The sequence below is a fragment of the Triplophysa dalaica genome, chromosome 7 (genome assembly GCF_015846415.1).
Source record: "Triplophysa dalaica isolate WHDGS20190420 chromosome 7, ASM1584641v1, whole genome shotgun sequence".
Taxonomy (NCBI): domain Eukaryota; kingdom Metazoa; phylum Chordata; class Actinopteri; order Cypriniformes; family Nemacheilidae; genus Triplophysa; species Triplophysa dalaica.
Window position 1 is genome coordinate 13,559,455 of NC_079548.1, and position 15,751 is coordinate 13,575,205.

At 40.2% G+C, this 15,751-nt stretch overlaps 1 protein-coding gene and 1 gene segment (V, D, J or C); both read right to left on the reverse strand.

Moving 5' to 3' along the window:
• LOC130425839 (uncharacterized) overlaps nucleotides 1-15,751 on the reverse strand; it is a 154,909-nt gene that overhangs the window by 66,362 nt on the left and 72,796 nt on the right. The gene's annotated exons all lie outside the window — the stretch shown is intronic.
• On the reverse strand, nucleotides 1,133-5,850 carry LOC130425979 (immunoglobulin heavy constant gamma 2-like). The segment is given in 7 exon segments: nucleotides 1,133-1,449; nucleotides 1,587-1,741; nucleotides 2,780-3,073; nucleotides 3,170-3,475; nucleotides 3,575-3,856; nucleotides 4,101-4,364; nucleotides 5,812-5,850. Coding segments are annotated over 6 exon segments (1,284 nt in total).

Here is a 15,751-nt window from a genome sequence, read left to right on the forward strand (position 1 = left end):
TGAAAGTCATATGTCTGTGTTTTGTTGGCAATTGGCGTGTACGTGCATAATGTAAACAACACAAACTTATAGTGAATCAGAAGTTATGCAGGGATCATGCAATGATGTATTGGGTGCTTGTGATTTAGTTCCTTGCCCCCCCCCCCAACACGTCTGCTTCCAGAAATAATCGCACATCTTTTATAAATGTGATCAAACTAATTATCTTCGAAGATACATAGTATGTAAAACTTCTCTATAGGTTTTCAAGATTGAAATGAAATTGTCAGAAACTGGAAAGTTCTTCAAAGACTTTCATTGGGTCAAAATGCAAAGAACTGTACATATTTGTACAAGGTTCATTTATATAATACAGAAAATATTGATGTTTCTGTCTTGGCTAAAGCCCCTACAATATACTACAATAAGATTCATAGTAGTATAGTTTTTACCAAATACACCATTGATATCAAACAAACACATACTTGTATTCTAGCCACTGCACTTTTTTGTATGGAACTTTATCACAGTGCCACCCCACCCCGAAGATCACTGTGGTATACACATGTGCAAAAACCAAAACACATCTCTTGCATGTGGAGTTAGACACAGAGATACAACCTATGAGCTTTCCTGAAGCTCAGTGGTAAGAGAATTGCGTTATCAACATAAAGTTGTGGGTTCAATCCCAGTTGAATGCACATATCTAAGTATAAATGTATAGGTTAATGCAATGTAATTTGCTTTGGATAAAAGTGTCTGCCAAATGTAAATGTTTAAAAAAATATATATATTACTTGTGTTAAATTTTATACAGAACTCCTCTCCAATGCTGTTTGAAAAGTGGAAACATTTTCTTAAAATGTGAGAGTTTCAATGCAGAAATTCAATACCTTTTTATCACTACAAGATTGAATAACATGGGCTTTAATTAATGCAGCAAACAAAAAATTGGGAAGTTTTGTTAAAAAATGCTTTTATTTTGTACACTAGGAGTGAATTTATATGTTGCAGCGATTTACAGTCTACAGTTCAGTTCATAAATCCATATTAATATTATCAATTGGTATTGAGATAACTGATTTGTATCCCATCAAGCTGAGAAAAATGCTTTGTTATCAAAGTGATACTCACACTCTAGAAAATATGGCATGTGTATAGTCTACCGTATTTTAATTTCTAGCTCAGCAATTCCAACTACCAATATACAAAATCTTTACATTATCTGTTAAAGCTTTGACAATATAACTAATTTCCTATATAATGAATTATTCCACATGAAAAATCACATCTGGGTCATATCTGACCCTGCTGTCAAGACCCAGCTGAAGTCTTCTTTTCTGTTTTCTACATAATGTGAAGAGCATTTTTGAAAATATATGGAGTAAGACCATGTCAAGTATTGAGATCATAATGAAATAATAACTGCTGAAATTAAACTTTGATGCTTGGTATTTCTCACTGCTTCATCTGAAAAAAGAAAGACGATAATTACCTAAAATTGCATATTGTAAACAAGTATTTCACTCTATGTACAGTGTACACAGTAACAGTAATCCAGAATAGATTTATTCAAAAACTCTCCTCTCTGTTGATATGTAGATTACCTTAGATAGACTGAGTAGAGCGCTGTAGGTCAGAGAAAAGAGGAAGAGGAAGATGAAGGATGTGGCAGTAGACCAGAGACTTCTGAACTCATCCTCCTCTAAAACATCTTCATTGCAGTCCAATGCAAAGTCTGTCTCAGGTTCTGGAGGCTCATCTGTGAAAAATACATCTAAGTGAACAATATGTACAGAACACAAAGTCCAATACTAATATTATATTTGATTTATCCTAGAGTTAAATCTCAATTAAATTTATAGACATCCAGTTTGTTATATAAGCACAGAGATGCCACGTGTAGCATATATGTGTATGAATGTTCACATGCACAAAAATACCAACACCATTATGTGCACATTACTGTGTATGCTTTGATTACTTAAGCTTTTATAGGTCTAAGTTTAAATTTAAGTTATATTAAGTTTTAAATACAAGAAAATATATAAATAATTGTTAATTGATTAAGGTTAATTAATGTTACTATGCAATATTACATCTACATCACAACATCAAAATGTGCATTTATGTCTACATTAAATACTTATTAGTATTAGGCTTGATTTAAGTGCTCTCTCTAGGCTCTGTCTCTCCAAAATAGACCCATTTTAAGAACTGAATGAAGGTGGTTTTTAAGCTTCCAATAAATGCTGGACTTATTCATGCAAACACACAGATTTATTACCTAATGCAAGAAAGAAATGTAAGAACAATAAGAAATAAACTTTCAACACCAAAACAAATTTTTGCAAGAAAGTGCTTTGGTGAGAAATACATTCAAAATGTCAGTCTCAGTACAAACGACAACAGACAGCATGAAAAGAAGCAGTGACACAATAACCACATTTAACATGTCTTGACACAATTTAACATATTGAAGACAAGTATCACACATTGACTTACACAAGGTCATCAGACATTTTGGCTCTTGTGTTCTAAAAAGATATTTGTCTTGAATTTAATGCTGTTCCACCTGGTATTCAATAACAGTTTCAATTAATAGTTTGGATTGTAATTTAGCATTGGAGTTTGACCCATGCAATACAGTGGTACACACATCTGAAGAAATGCACACAACGAGATAGCAACGATAACAACAGGACAAAAGCATGTCAGACTAAGTGAGAACATAACATGAAATTATATAGATAATATTATGAATAATTTGCCTAGTAGAGAGGACATTCAATTGATTTACTTTGTGATGTTGATTTTGATTCTGGCTTGTTTTTGTCATATTGGACTGAACAGGAGATTGCGTTTTTTCTAAACTCTTCTTTAGATACTTTATAAATGCTGATGACAGATGTGGAGTCCTCTCGACGGATTGGAGCACTGGTATAACCCTCTTCATATTCTTTATTATCTACTTTCCACATGATGTAAACATCACCAAGTTTAGGACTGGTGACCTCACACACCAGAGAAATGTGTGTAGGGTCTGTGCTGTCAATGTCTTGTTTATAAAGGGTAACTTGTGGTTTCTTTGCATCTGAAATGGACAAGAATGATAAACAATTGTAAAACAATGCGAAATGTTAAGATAACACAAGATAAGTCACAAGGTGATTCTGAACTGGTGACTAACCTCCTTTATTAAAATAGATCTCTTGCTTGATGTTTTTGTCACTGATGCTACAGGTGACCTTTTCACCTTCAAACCATTTTTTTGTATCAACAGTGACGTTGTAGATTATCCGAAACTCTGAAATGTCTTTTGGAGATGGAACCTCATTTTTTTGTAATGTTATTGCTTCATTCTCCAATTTGCATGACACTAAAGCACTTTCCACTGAGCTGCGTTCATTTCCAGAAATAACAGCCTGCAAGATTACTTTATTGTTGACAAATAATTCTCTCTGTATTGGGGTCTTCAGAGTCAGTGCCAGTGTAGCTACAGAGAAATTAAAAGATAATAAAATATCACAGTTTTGTGTAATTTATGTGTGCACATCCACCGGGGTCATGTGTGAGAAAGAATTGTATTGTTTACCTTTGAAGTTTTTCTTCTCAGATTTAACTTGGCCCATGTGTGTGACCTCACAGGTATAATTAGTATGTTCATCCCATACCTCACTGCTCACTACATAAAGATCCTGTGTTATGTAGAGGCCTGTCCCTTTGTTTTTTCCATTATCCATTTTTGTCTGTTGCTGCATGTTAGTATTATTCACTTTCCATTGTACAGTGACATTGTCGGGGTAGAAGTCCTCAATAACACACATGACAGATGTACTTTTCTGAGTTGTTACGGGAATCAAGCTCAGGGTTGGTGCTTGGGAAAAAAATCAAATCAAATCAAATACCTTTATTGTCACTCAACCATATACACAAGAGCCACAGTAGGTGAAAGACTTGGATTCCGACCAACATGGCATGATTAAAGATTTGAGACATAATTGCAGATTACCTATTATTTTAAATGACATATATTTTTAATTGAGATAATGTAACAAGAGATAATGTAGCATCAAGTTTAATCAAACGTTATTCATAAAATTTTCTTTCAAGTCTATTACCTTTTTGGAATGAGTGCACAAGTTCACATGTTGCATTGGCTTTATTCTGTGTAACTTTGATGTGACTGAATCTCAGCGTTTTTTCTCCAGTTGTTACTGTAGGATACTGGACAAAGTCAGTCAGAGCTTTTCCACTTTGATCTGTCCATTTGAAACTGACTTCTGTTCCAGGAAAATACCCAGAGGCCAGACACCCACGCATTCCGGAATCAGAGGAACTACACTCAGACATCATAAGCTTTGCAGGCAGCTTAAGTTCTGTACCTAAAATAAGACACAAACCACATACCAGACATTACTGATGGCAAGCAGTTAAAAGTTTTTGAAAATCCAACATTAGGAGCTATAAGTATCGAATTGAATGATAAACTGTATAAAAGCAACATGATTCTTTAAAATTTTGATAACACTTTAAAATAAGGTCTCATTCAATACGGCATTACTCAATGCTTCAACTATAGCGTGACCAAACAATAGGCAACATTTCTACAGTATTTATAAATCTTTGATAATATTAATTATACAATTATACAATTATTGTTCATTCACACACTTATACACCAGATATTACTGAAGCTATCTAGTTTAAATAAAATAATTGTTTAAAGTTTAAAAAAATTGAAGTGCTTTCTTTAACAATTTACAATAATCTCTTGTGCATAATTTATCACACATGCTTTGATTAAAATTAATTTCGGACATTCTAGTTGATACAAATGCATATAAAATATATAACGTAGTTGTTGATTGGCTTTACTTGTAGTTCAATTTGCATCACAGTACTAATGCTAAGATGATGCAAACATTTTGTATTTTTCATTGTTAGGAGAAACTGCCCTTCATTGTCTGCCTACATTTTACTATTGGTATGTTGAATCATGATGTGTAATAAATAGATATAATAAACATTCACACCTGCCAAGGTTGTCGTGATAACATTAGAAAACTGTTCAATAAACTGATCAAAAAGGCCAACATGATGTAATTGTATTTTTCACATTGTATTTTTTCATCTTGTCAACATAAACAAAAAAGCAAATATACAAAAATACAATATCTACTTTAGTTCAGATTTAATAATTAATTAGACTAGATAAGTAGACTAGATTAGATTGCAGAAAATGACTTACTTGTGACCGTCACTTGCGTGCCTTTGCCCCAGTAGTCAAAGTAACCAACACAGTGCTGTATTAGCTGATATCCATTACATAAAACTATATATCATTTTTAATGATTTTCATATGATGTCTAAGGCTTATTGAGAACCAACACAACTAGATTTGACAATGTTACTGGCATCTTTTCCCCCAACTTTACCTACAACTTTTAGTTTTCAATTAGATCTCAACATAGTTGAACAAATTTAAGTGACTTTGTCAAAATGAAATATAATATTCCAAAACTTTGACTGCAGTTCTATTATAATTAATTCACAAAACGTGATTTTGTTGTTAAAAAATAAAACCTGCGACATTGAAGACCACACTATGGATAATAACAAGGTCTAAATATAGCTGTTCCTTCCCAAATATTCAGATACTGACTCACATTTGAAATAATGCTACAGTATAAAGATAAACTCGAATCAGGATAACTTATAGTAGAAAGGATGTTTAGTTCTGACACGAATATATCTAATATCTAGACCAGCGATCTAAAATCAAAATATTCAAAATGCCAACTAGAGGTAAAAGAGGTAAAAAGTACTTACTTGAGACAGTTACTTGTGTGCCTTTCCCCCAGTAGTCAAAAGCTTCACAGTGTGACATCAGATGTACCTGATGTACAAAAACCTTCATCCTCACATCTACGTATAGCAATCTGTGTTTTTGTATTTGTAATAAATATATAACAAAGCAAAATAAAAGCACATATTTATCACATGTAACACTACTAAACTGCACCAAATGGGAAAACTAATCTCACAAGTTTCTCAAAGAAAAGTCCTCTCATTTCATCATATCTGCTTGGTTGAAATATACTGTATGCATTGTTTACTAGCCATAGGATGTTAAGGGAAGCTGTGGCATTCTGCTACCATGTTTGCAGAACCTCATGCAGATATTTCAGTCGTACAAAACCACAGTCTAATCTACTTGAATGGGGAAGATGGACATTTTAAAATCGCTAGATAAAATCACATTTAAATTCCATATTTCCAACCATGGACATTCAGCAAAAGTAATTTTCACATTGTATATAACTATAAATATATGTGATTTATAGTAATAGTCTGTTTTATATATTCTTATATTCATCCACAGAAAATGGCATGAATACCGTGTGTGAAACCTTTACCCAGTTCAGAGCATCTTGAAACTGGGGTTTTTGAATTGTGTTTTGTCATTGTGCGTCCCACCTCCCCACTGTGATACACCCTGGCATAAAAATTCACTCATAAAACAAGTTACTAACGTGTCTTTTTAGAGAGAACACATACAAGTGACAGATAACATTTTAGGCTATTTTGTTTGGTTAGCATAATAGCAAAACAATTTTCCCTTCAGAACACAAAAGGAGTTATGCTGCAAAAGGTGTGTACTTCTGTTCTACACAACAAGTGGGCACGCTGGACCGGGCTGTCAAGCTCAAGCAAGCACACCAGAGAGTAAGACATTAACACTTCCAAATCTGAAAAAAAGTGAAAGGCAGCAGAGTAGAGAAGCTTACTTTCACACTTTCATTGTTGCAAAACAAACCAGATTATCTTAGTAAAAATGATTAAGTGAGTTTCTTTGTATGAAGACAACAACATAGAAGTTTCTTTTTTACTATAATTCAGACATTGTTATCATTTTTGGTATCAAACATACAGTGCACATTAGTTGGAAGTTTTTGTATGGGACTTTGTCACAGTGCCCCCCAGCCATCACTGTGGTATGCACATGTGCAAAAACCAATGCATCATGTCATCTGTATGGTGCCATTCTGACAAATTATGTTGAGCACTGATCAAGCAAATGTATAGCTCAATCCAAAAAGAGGGTTATTTGTGAGCTTCTGTGAAACAATGCTATAATATCCATATATAGTAAATGTATGTACTTCACACTATAAACACTATACTGTATATGAATTGCTGAAAAAAGCAGTTATAACTTTAGCCATTATCAATAAATATTTAGATTCTCCTTTTTATGTCCTACTGCAACCCTGAGTGCTGATATCAATCTCTCTCTCAGATATGCCAGTGTTTGTTAGATCTAAAAATAATTTAGTAATGTTTTTAGGCAGGGTTTTTTCAGGTAGTGCTGAGAATTATGTGGTAACTATAAAACACAGCTGACATCACTTACATGCTTTAATGTATTCATTGGCCAATGTATTTAAAGTTCAACGTGAAATCATAAATAATACACAAACAAAATACTTTAATGAGACTTGAATAGTTCAGCAAAAATTCAAATCATCAAAATAATTGTGACACTTGCAGTTACAGTAGGCTACCTTCTGACTTTCAGCCAAAGGAAATTAAAATCTTAAGAGTTTAAAATAAATGATCAATGTTCTTTCCTGTGCCTGTGACTTCATAGAAAATGAAGCGCGGGAATTGTTCATATCTTCTATAACTTGAACTACATGGACAAAAAAAACAAAAAAGTTATAAGTTACATGAACTACATCAACAGTAAACTTCCTGAAGAGGTTTATAAAGTAATGCACTGCTTCAGTGTTTGTTACACACACTAAAACGCACACATGTTATGTCTTTTATGCGATTTTCCATGGACAAAATTATTTTTTTACTGTATAATATATCCCCGAAACCTTCTTACATTTTTACATGTTAAAATAAGAGTCATTGTGTACAGTCTGTTTTCTAATGGACAAACAACTGAAAGAAACAAGTCTTTATTGACCCGGTGTAACACTCCAGCCTGTTCCCCGCCTGTTTTCCCCATGTGTTTTGTATGTATGTTTTAATCCACATTTTATTTGTTGTTAGTTTATATTAACACTAGTTTACTATTTTTGAAGCTAGTGAATGTATTTTGAACTAAAATGTAGCCATTGTCTTGGTGTGGACAGTTATGAAATGGAAGAAGAGGCTAGTTTTAGACTTTGACTATAAATACACAACTTTAGGTTTCATTACAGGATTATCTTTAGGTTTTTTTTTTTCTCTGTGTTTTTGTGTGTGCTAGGATAGGTTAGAGCACTGGTTTTCAGTCCTGTTTCTTGGAATCTATTGCTCTGCACATTTTCTATGTCACTCATTCCTAACACTTAAGATCTAGTTATGTCACTCTATTCTACTCCCTTTTTTAATGAACAAAGTGTGAGTAATTTGTTGACATGACAATTCCTGTAAGGTATGAGGCGCTGGAAGGTGGCCGGCGCCCTGAACAAGCGAAACAGAACTGTTATGAACTGGTGTAATCCAAACGGCGTGGTGAAGGCTGTTTTTTCTTTGGACACAGGAGACAGGGGGATCTGCCAGTACCATTTCGTAATAAAATCAAGCGGTGCCTAGCAGATCAAGCGATTTGTCAACCCGTGGCATTGAATACGCATCGAATTCGACACGACATTAACCCTCCAATAATCCACACAGAAATGGACAGAGCCGTCAAATGTTTGGAAATTGGTTCCCCTGTTATACAGCCGGCTTTGCCTGTCCTGACCCTGTAACAAATTCTCCATTGATAGGCGCCCCAACGCATGGAGTTTAGTTCTCAGGTCCAGGATATACTGAATTTCATTTTTGCTTTGAGAGGGTCCGTCCTACCAAGTTTCTTTTAGAACATAAACCCTTCGAGGCTGATGTCCATAAAGAAGTTAACAGGGGGGAAACCCCCTTGGAGGTTTGCGGGACCTCCCGCACGGTGAATAACATTGGCTCAAAACCATCTATCAGACTGTCTGTTTGTGGGTGAAAGATGCTGGTGCGTACGTTTTCATAACTTGGTAATTACTTTTCATTTATTTAATTTCTATTGATAACTATATATTATTTATTAATGCTTAGGCTGCGTTCTCATGTGTTCCTGTCATGGTTCCACTACCATGTCATGTTTTATTCCTGTCTCAAGTGGAATCATGGCATAACCTATGGTTTTATGTGAGATTGAATGATTCTTTCTCGTGTCTCGTCATTGTTCCCTACATCTCTTTCCTCGTCAGCCTCTCCTTAGTGCTAATCCCCAGCACCTGTTGCTCAGTATGATCCTGTGTTTGTCTCCTATAAAGAGTCCTCATGTTTCATTGTCCTGTGCTCGTGCATTGTTCTTGTTTGCGTAAGTTGTCTGCTGTTTCCTTCATGCCATCGTCTTGACTTGTTCCTGTCTCCTTGTCTAGTAAGTGTTAGTTTAGTGTTTGTTACCAGTGTTTGTTTTATAGTTTAGTAAGTCACTGTTTCTTGTTAAAGTTATATATATCCCTGTCTTGTTTTCCCCCACGTGGGGTTTTGTTTTGCCTGTTTTGTTTCACGAGTTCACCTGAGCAGATAATGAAGATAGCAAGAGTAGTAAAAGTATGCGTGTTTGGCGTGCTGTCCGGGGAGCAGGTTCCGAGCTCGCCGATTCCATCCGATCCCGGTACGCTCCCGCCCCCCAATAGGGGCGAGTGCGCCGAGCTCGGAAACGGCCGAACCCAGAACTCACCCCCCAAAAAAGTGCAAGGATATGAGTTGGACAGCAGCCAGGTAGCGCATACACCCCAAAAACAACTGCTGAGAAAATGGCTTCCTGGATGGTGGCTTGCGGTCGCCATGACTGGGCGGTCGCTGTGGCGATGTTGGCTTTGAGTATGAAAGGCGTTTTGCTGGGGCAGAGCATGGGTAGGAAGCAGTGGTCCGCTGCGGGGCATTGCTGTTGCAATGATGGCTTCAAGATGCGTGACATCTGCTGCGGCAGAGTAAGGTTGGGAGCCCTGGGGTGGTCATTGCGGTGACTCCGGCTTCTAGCACGGATGGGGTGGAACACGTTCTGCTGCGGCAGAGAGAAGTTTGAAGTAATGGGCCCCTGTCATCGCTGTTGCAATGTTAGCTTTAAGATGCGTGACATCTGCTGCGGCAGAGTAAGATTGGGAGCCCTGGGGTGGTCACTGCGGTGACTCCGGATTCTAGCACGGATGGGGTGGAACACGTTCTGCTGCGGCAGAGAGAAGTATGAAGCAGTGGGCCCCTGTTTGGGCATTTGCTGCAGCAACGATCCCTGCAAATTGCTTGGCTTCTACTGCAGTAGAGCACGAGTTTGAACCATGGGCCCCTGCAGGGGTGGTCGCTGTGGTGTTGCTGGCATGAGCGTGCATGGTCTCAGCTGCATCAGCGCGTGAATGGAGACGTGGCCTCTGTGTAAGTGAACTCTGCGGTGAAGCAAGCTTCCTGATGAAAGGCGTCTGCGGCGGCAGAGCATGGTTTGGAAGGCTGGGGCGGTCACTTCTGTGACTCCGGCTTCTAGCATGGGTGGGGGTTTGTACACGTTCTGCTGCGGCAGAGAGAAGTATGCATCAATGTTCCCCTGTTGGAGGTCCGGTGCTGAGATGATGTCTACTTGCTGCTGACGTTAACTGCTGTAGAGCCAGGGTTGGAAACCCGGAGGTGATCACTGCGGTGACACTGGCTCGTGGCTTGGGTGGGGGTGTGGAACACGTTCTGCTGCGGCAGAGAGAAGTATGAAGCTCGGGCCCCTGGTGGAGCGGTCGCTGCGGCGACACTGGCTTCGGGTATGATGAGGGAGGGGAGAAGCACAATACTTCGGGAGAAGGGAAGCATGCGAGGGATTCTATCAGAGGAAAGACATTCTGCTGCGGCAGAGTGAGGGATGAAGCACGGGCCCCTGCGGGGGCGTTCGCACAATACGATACTGGCTTCGGGGGAAGGGACAAGGGGAAGGAAACATGCAGGGAGGGGTCAGCTGGGGGTAGGAAAGACGTTCTGCTGCGGCAGAGTGAGGGATGAAGCACGGGCCCCTGCGGGGGCTGTCACGTGGTGCGATACTGGCTTCTGGGGAAGGGAAGCATGCGAGGAAATTTTGGGGAAGGGAAGACATTCTGTTGCGGCAGAGTGAGGGAGGAAGCACAATACTTCCGAGACAGGGTAAGGAAAACATGCGAGGGATTCTGTCAGGGGGGAGGAAAGACGTTCTGCGGCGGCAGAGTGAGAAATGAAGCACGGGCCCCTGCGGGGGCTGTCGCGTGGTGCGATTCTGGCTTCTGGGGAAGAGGAAGGGGTAAGGTAGCATCCGAGGGAATTTTGGGGAAGGGAAGACATTCTACTGCGGCAGAGTGAGGGAGGAAGCACAATACTTCCGAGAAGGGGTAAGGGAGACAAACAGGGATTCACCTAGGGGGAGGAAAGACATTCTGCTGCGGCAGAGTGAGGGATGAAGCGGTCTGCTTCGGGGGAATGGGATGGGGAGCATGCGAGGGAACAAATTACTGGGGGGGAAGGGTTGGCTCTGCTGCGGCAGAACATGCAGGAGCAAGTGGCATGGAGTGAAGGTGCCTCTGGTGAGGGGAGGCGCAGTGATGATGCTTTATCTGGAAGGAGCTGCTTGGTGGGTGGATGAAGGCTGATGCTGAACAAGGTGGGTGAGGAGAGTCCGGTGTGCTTTCCTGATGAGGGCACGGTCGGTCCTGGTGTAGCTCTTGAATGCATCTGACGACCAACGGCCGAGTGTTTGGATCTGGGTTTTAGTAAGGCCTTTTTGGGCGGCCGTGGTTGCAGCGCCGATGCGGAAAGAATGGGTGGAAAATAGATCCGCCGGAATGCCCGATTGTAGTTAAACCAGTTTGAGATGTTTTTGGAACCAAAAACGTGATGCAGGGTGATTTGAATCGTCCACGAAGAGAGGGTCTGATGGAGATGAAGCCTGTGATGTCCTGGAGTGGAGGTATGCTGCTAATGTTTGGAACGGCTGGATCGGTGAAGGGAGTTTGGAGATGTAAATTAAATGCCCAAGTCCGGCCTGGTCTGTCTTGCTCTGCTTGATGAAGTATGAGATGGTTTCATGATCGATTATGGACAAATCAGCGATGGAAGGGTGAGCTGAAGGATTGAAGTGAGATGTAGTGGTGAATTCTGAACCTCTGAGAAAACCGAAGAACGCCAGGATGAACATGGCATCGAGGGTGTGTGCGGTGTGCTTTGTGTGGTAGCCTCTGCGAAGAGTGGAGATGCATTTTGTTAGGATCTCTAATGTGATGGGTTGCCTGGCGTCTCGAGGAGGAGGTTGGGTTCTTTGGATGCCCTTGAGGAGCAGGGATGTTTGAGGACTTTCTATGGCTGGGGAAGGTGCTATGAACATCAATTGTGAAAAATAGGATCCCACTCAAGTAACCTTTGATGGAGCTGGCTTGGAGACGCTTCGTGTTGAGGAAGGATATGAATGACGTGATGGAGAGGAGGGAAGAATCCGGGAAGGGGATGCTGTATGAGAGGTGAAACGTTTTCCAGAGGTGAAAAGTTCCTCCAAGGCGTGAGGTATGTCCGTTTGGTCCTGTGAGAAACGGCATGGATGATTGAGTTTCTGGAGGCTGTTAGCAAGGTATTTAGAGGATGATTTAGTTGAATATTAAGGCCAGTGGCGGAGCTACACTTTAAAAACAGGGGTGGCAAAGGGGTGGCAAGGTAAAAATAAATTATTTTCCACAAAATGTATATAGATTAAATTAAAGTTGTTTATTTTCCAAAATGTACACAATTATATATGTATTAAGTATACAGCAAAAATAGAACACTAAGTATTCAAAGTGCTCCTTGGACTAATCAAGTCCAAGAGAAAAAACTGAGGTAAACTTGGACCTGTCAAAACAAGGCAGGAGTAGGCAGTTGTACACATCCAAACATGTACTACAAGAATAATAGTAGAACAACAATACAAAAAAAACAGTGCCCTTTAACACTGACTCTAATGATAAACTTCAATAGTTGTACCAGGTATAACCTGCATCTACCCATGGTATGGCACCACCAAGTTCACAAATACAAACATTCAGATTCAGAACAGCATAATTCTGCGGTTCTGGTGAGATGAAGCAAAATGTTTTACACACCTCATGAAGAAACCATAATTTGGAACAATTTGCTTGTTATTATTTACCATGAGTACACCGTTACTAATAATACAAATACTAAAGTAATACATGACGATAAAATCTGAGTATATTGAGGTCTAGCCTATTTGACAACACAAGGAAAATTGCTTAAAGACATCTAGACATGTTATGTTAAGTAAGGGATAATGTATAGCGTGGCGGTTGTCATAGCGAATACAACACCGACAGGCTGTTTATGAGCCCGGCGTGAAGCGGATGGATCTTAAATCAGCCTGAAGGGGTTGTATTCGCTATAACAACCACCTCGCTATACATTATCCCGCTTATTACATGGCTACCTACCAAATAAATAAATAATTTGACAACATATTGATTTAAAAGGGAGTTTATTGATTTAAAAACTATTTATATTGCTTCCGCTAAAGAAAATAGTCCGTTCGGTCTCTACGGTTAGAATCATGAGTCCATGGCAACGCTCTGTTTTTCATGACAACGGTCTGTTATACTAAGATTAGTGCTGCATTACACGTGCCAATATGAATAAGCCTACCTAATGTCTGTGATTGTTGCTGAACATTTGCTAACGACATGTTTTAAGCATATTCACACAGGAGTGACAGTATTAGTCAGCCAGTTTTACGTCTAGTAATGCTCATGAATTATTAATGCTAAGCACTAAAGTGCAACGTCTCCCTTACTTCCCGTTTAAACAATACTTCGTTTAATTTAATACCAATAAAAGCCGTACATACCAGCAACATGCTCTTCATCGATCCCGTGAGCTGTCGGCGTTGTTTTGGAGCCGTTTGGAGCACGTCAAGAAAGTGCTGCGTGTCAGCTTAACCAATGAAAAGTGTAGCAGCAACAGCACGCTGCGACTGCACGCTTGTGCGTGTTGCGTAAGGATGCATTCACGTCCGCTGGGAGATTTGGGAAATGTTCGTAAAAATCTAACAGTGTAATGTTTTCAGCGGGGTGGCAACAGGGGTGGCAAGGACTTCGTCTGGGGTGACAATTGCCACCCCAACTAGCCCTCTGGCTCCGCCACTGATTAAGGCCGAAAGGGGAGGGACTGGAGTTGGTGATTGGTCTGCCTCTGGTGCAAGCAGCCTGAATTTCTGCTAAAATCTGCGCCCTGATGCTGTTAGAGACTGGAGGAGGTTCCAGAACCGGAGCATTTAAAGGCATCGGAGAGCGGACATCAGTCCCCAAAGAATGCTGAGACGTTGCCTGAGTCGCAGAGATGAGGGTAGTTGTGGCTTCCGCTGGAGCGGCCAACTGGTGCTTCAACAGGCCGGTAACGGCATCCTGGCAAGCGACGGCTGTTAGTAGTGGATCCGCTGGCCATGAGGCAGGTGCTTGGGTAGGTGGAGGAGTGATGTTTAGCGGGTAAACGGACCGGACAGTGCTGTTGCAGGCCAGCTCAAGCTGTGCTGGCGGTTGCCGTGCGAGGGAGCGGGAAATGTCCCGTCTGCCCCCAACTGGCATCGACAATGGGTAACCTGGAGCGCGGCCTAGGCTAGCCGACTTGTGGAATGCTCATGTATCTTTAAGTTGATGTGCGCACTGTGTGGGTAAAAAAAACAATGAATTATTTCAGAGGTAACATTGTGACTGCGTTGCGATTCCAAGATGCGGTTGTGTTCAGGTTGGCAGACGAGATACCATAGAGATCTTGCGTTTAAGCAACTGGTAAATATACTGGTGCGTGCCCTTGTTGTGTAGCTTAACCCTGCAGTTTGTAACAACCGCCACTACATGGTGCACGATCTAAACAACAGGCCGTAGCTTGAGGCTGTGAAGGCGAGTGGAATGATGGGATCTGTTGTCTTCACCGCTGACTGCCATCGATCAGACGGGAACGCAAAATCATGTTAGCGTATTGAGTAGAGCAATGAAGTTTATGGTTATATTGCATGTATTTGTGGTTCATATATAAAAGTTACTGCTTGTAACAAGCTTGTGTCTACCTATACGCTGGACACTACTTCCACCTTGTCCAAGACACAGTGGTCATGCGGTTTCTACGTCAGAAGGCGGTGACAAACACGATTTACAAGTAGAAAGAATAATTTGAGATATATATTGTGTTCAACGGAGTATTTACTATATGAAACACTTGCTTGTGGTTTAGTGATAGTTTACTGCGAAATTGTTACAAACTGCACCTTTAACTGTAACGGGTGCGTGCGTTATTTGGGCAAGATGTAAATGGGAATGACACCCTGTGTAGAAACGTATCCCGTTGGATACGGACACATTTGTTAACCAGCAATTCCTTTCGGGAGTGCCGATTATGTTACTAATCTCCGGAAGTTTACAATAGTATGACTGACGTTCGCTGAACGGCACGGTTCCGTGCTGGCCAGCGATATGCCAATCTTGAGTGCAGTGGCGCCGCGGAATGACAGGGGATAAATCTAAATGTATTAAAAGATTGTACTCACCCAGCTTCTTGCGTGACAGCGAGTTCGGCTGATCAACACTAGTAAAGTCAGTTTATAATTATGTACATTCTCATATATTGTGAATTATCGGAACTGAGTCATGGAATTTGGGGTTGATTTGAGTCAACGTTGCTGCATGGAACGACAGAGTGAATCGTTTCCCCCAAAATTATTCCACAGCCATTGAAACGTTGACGTGTTGTC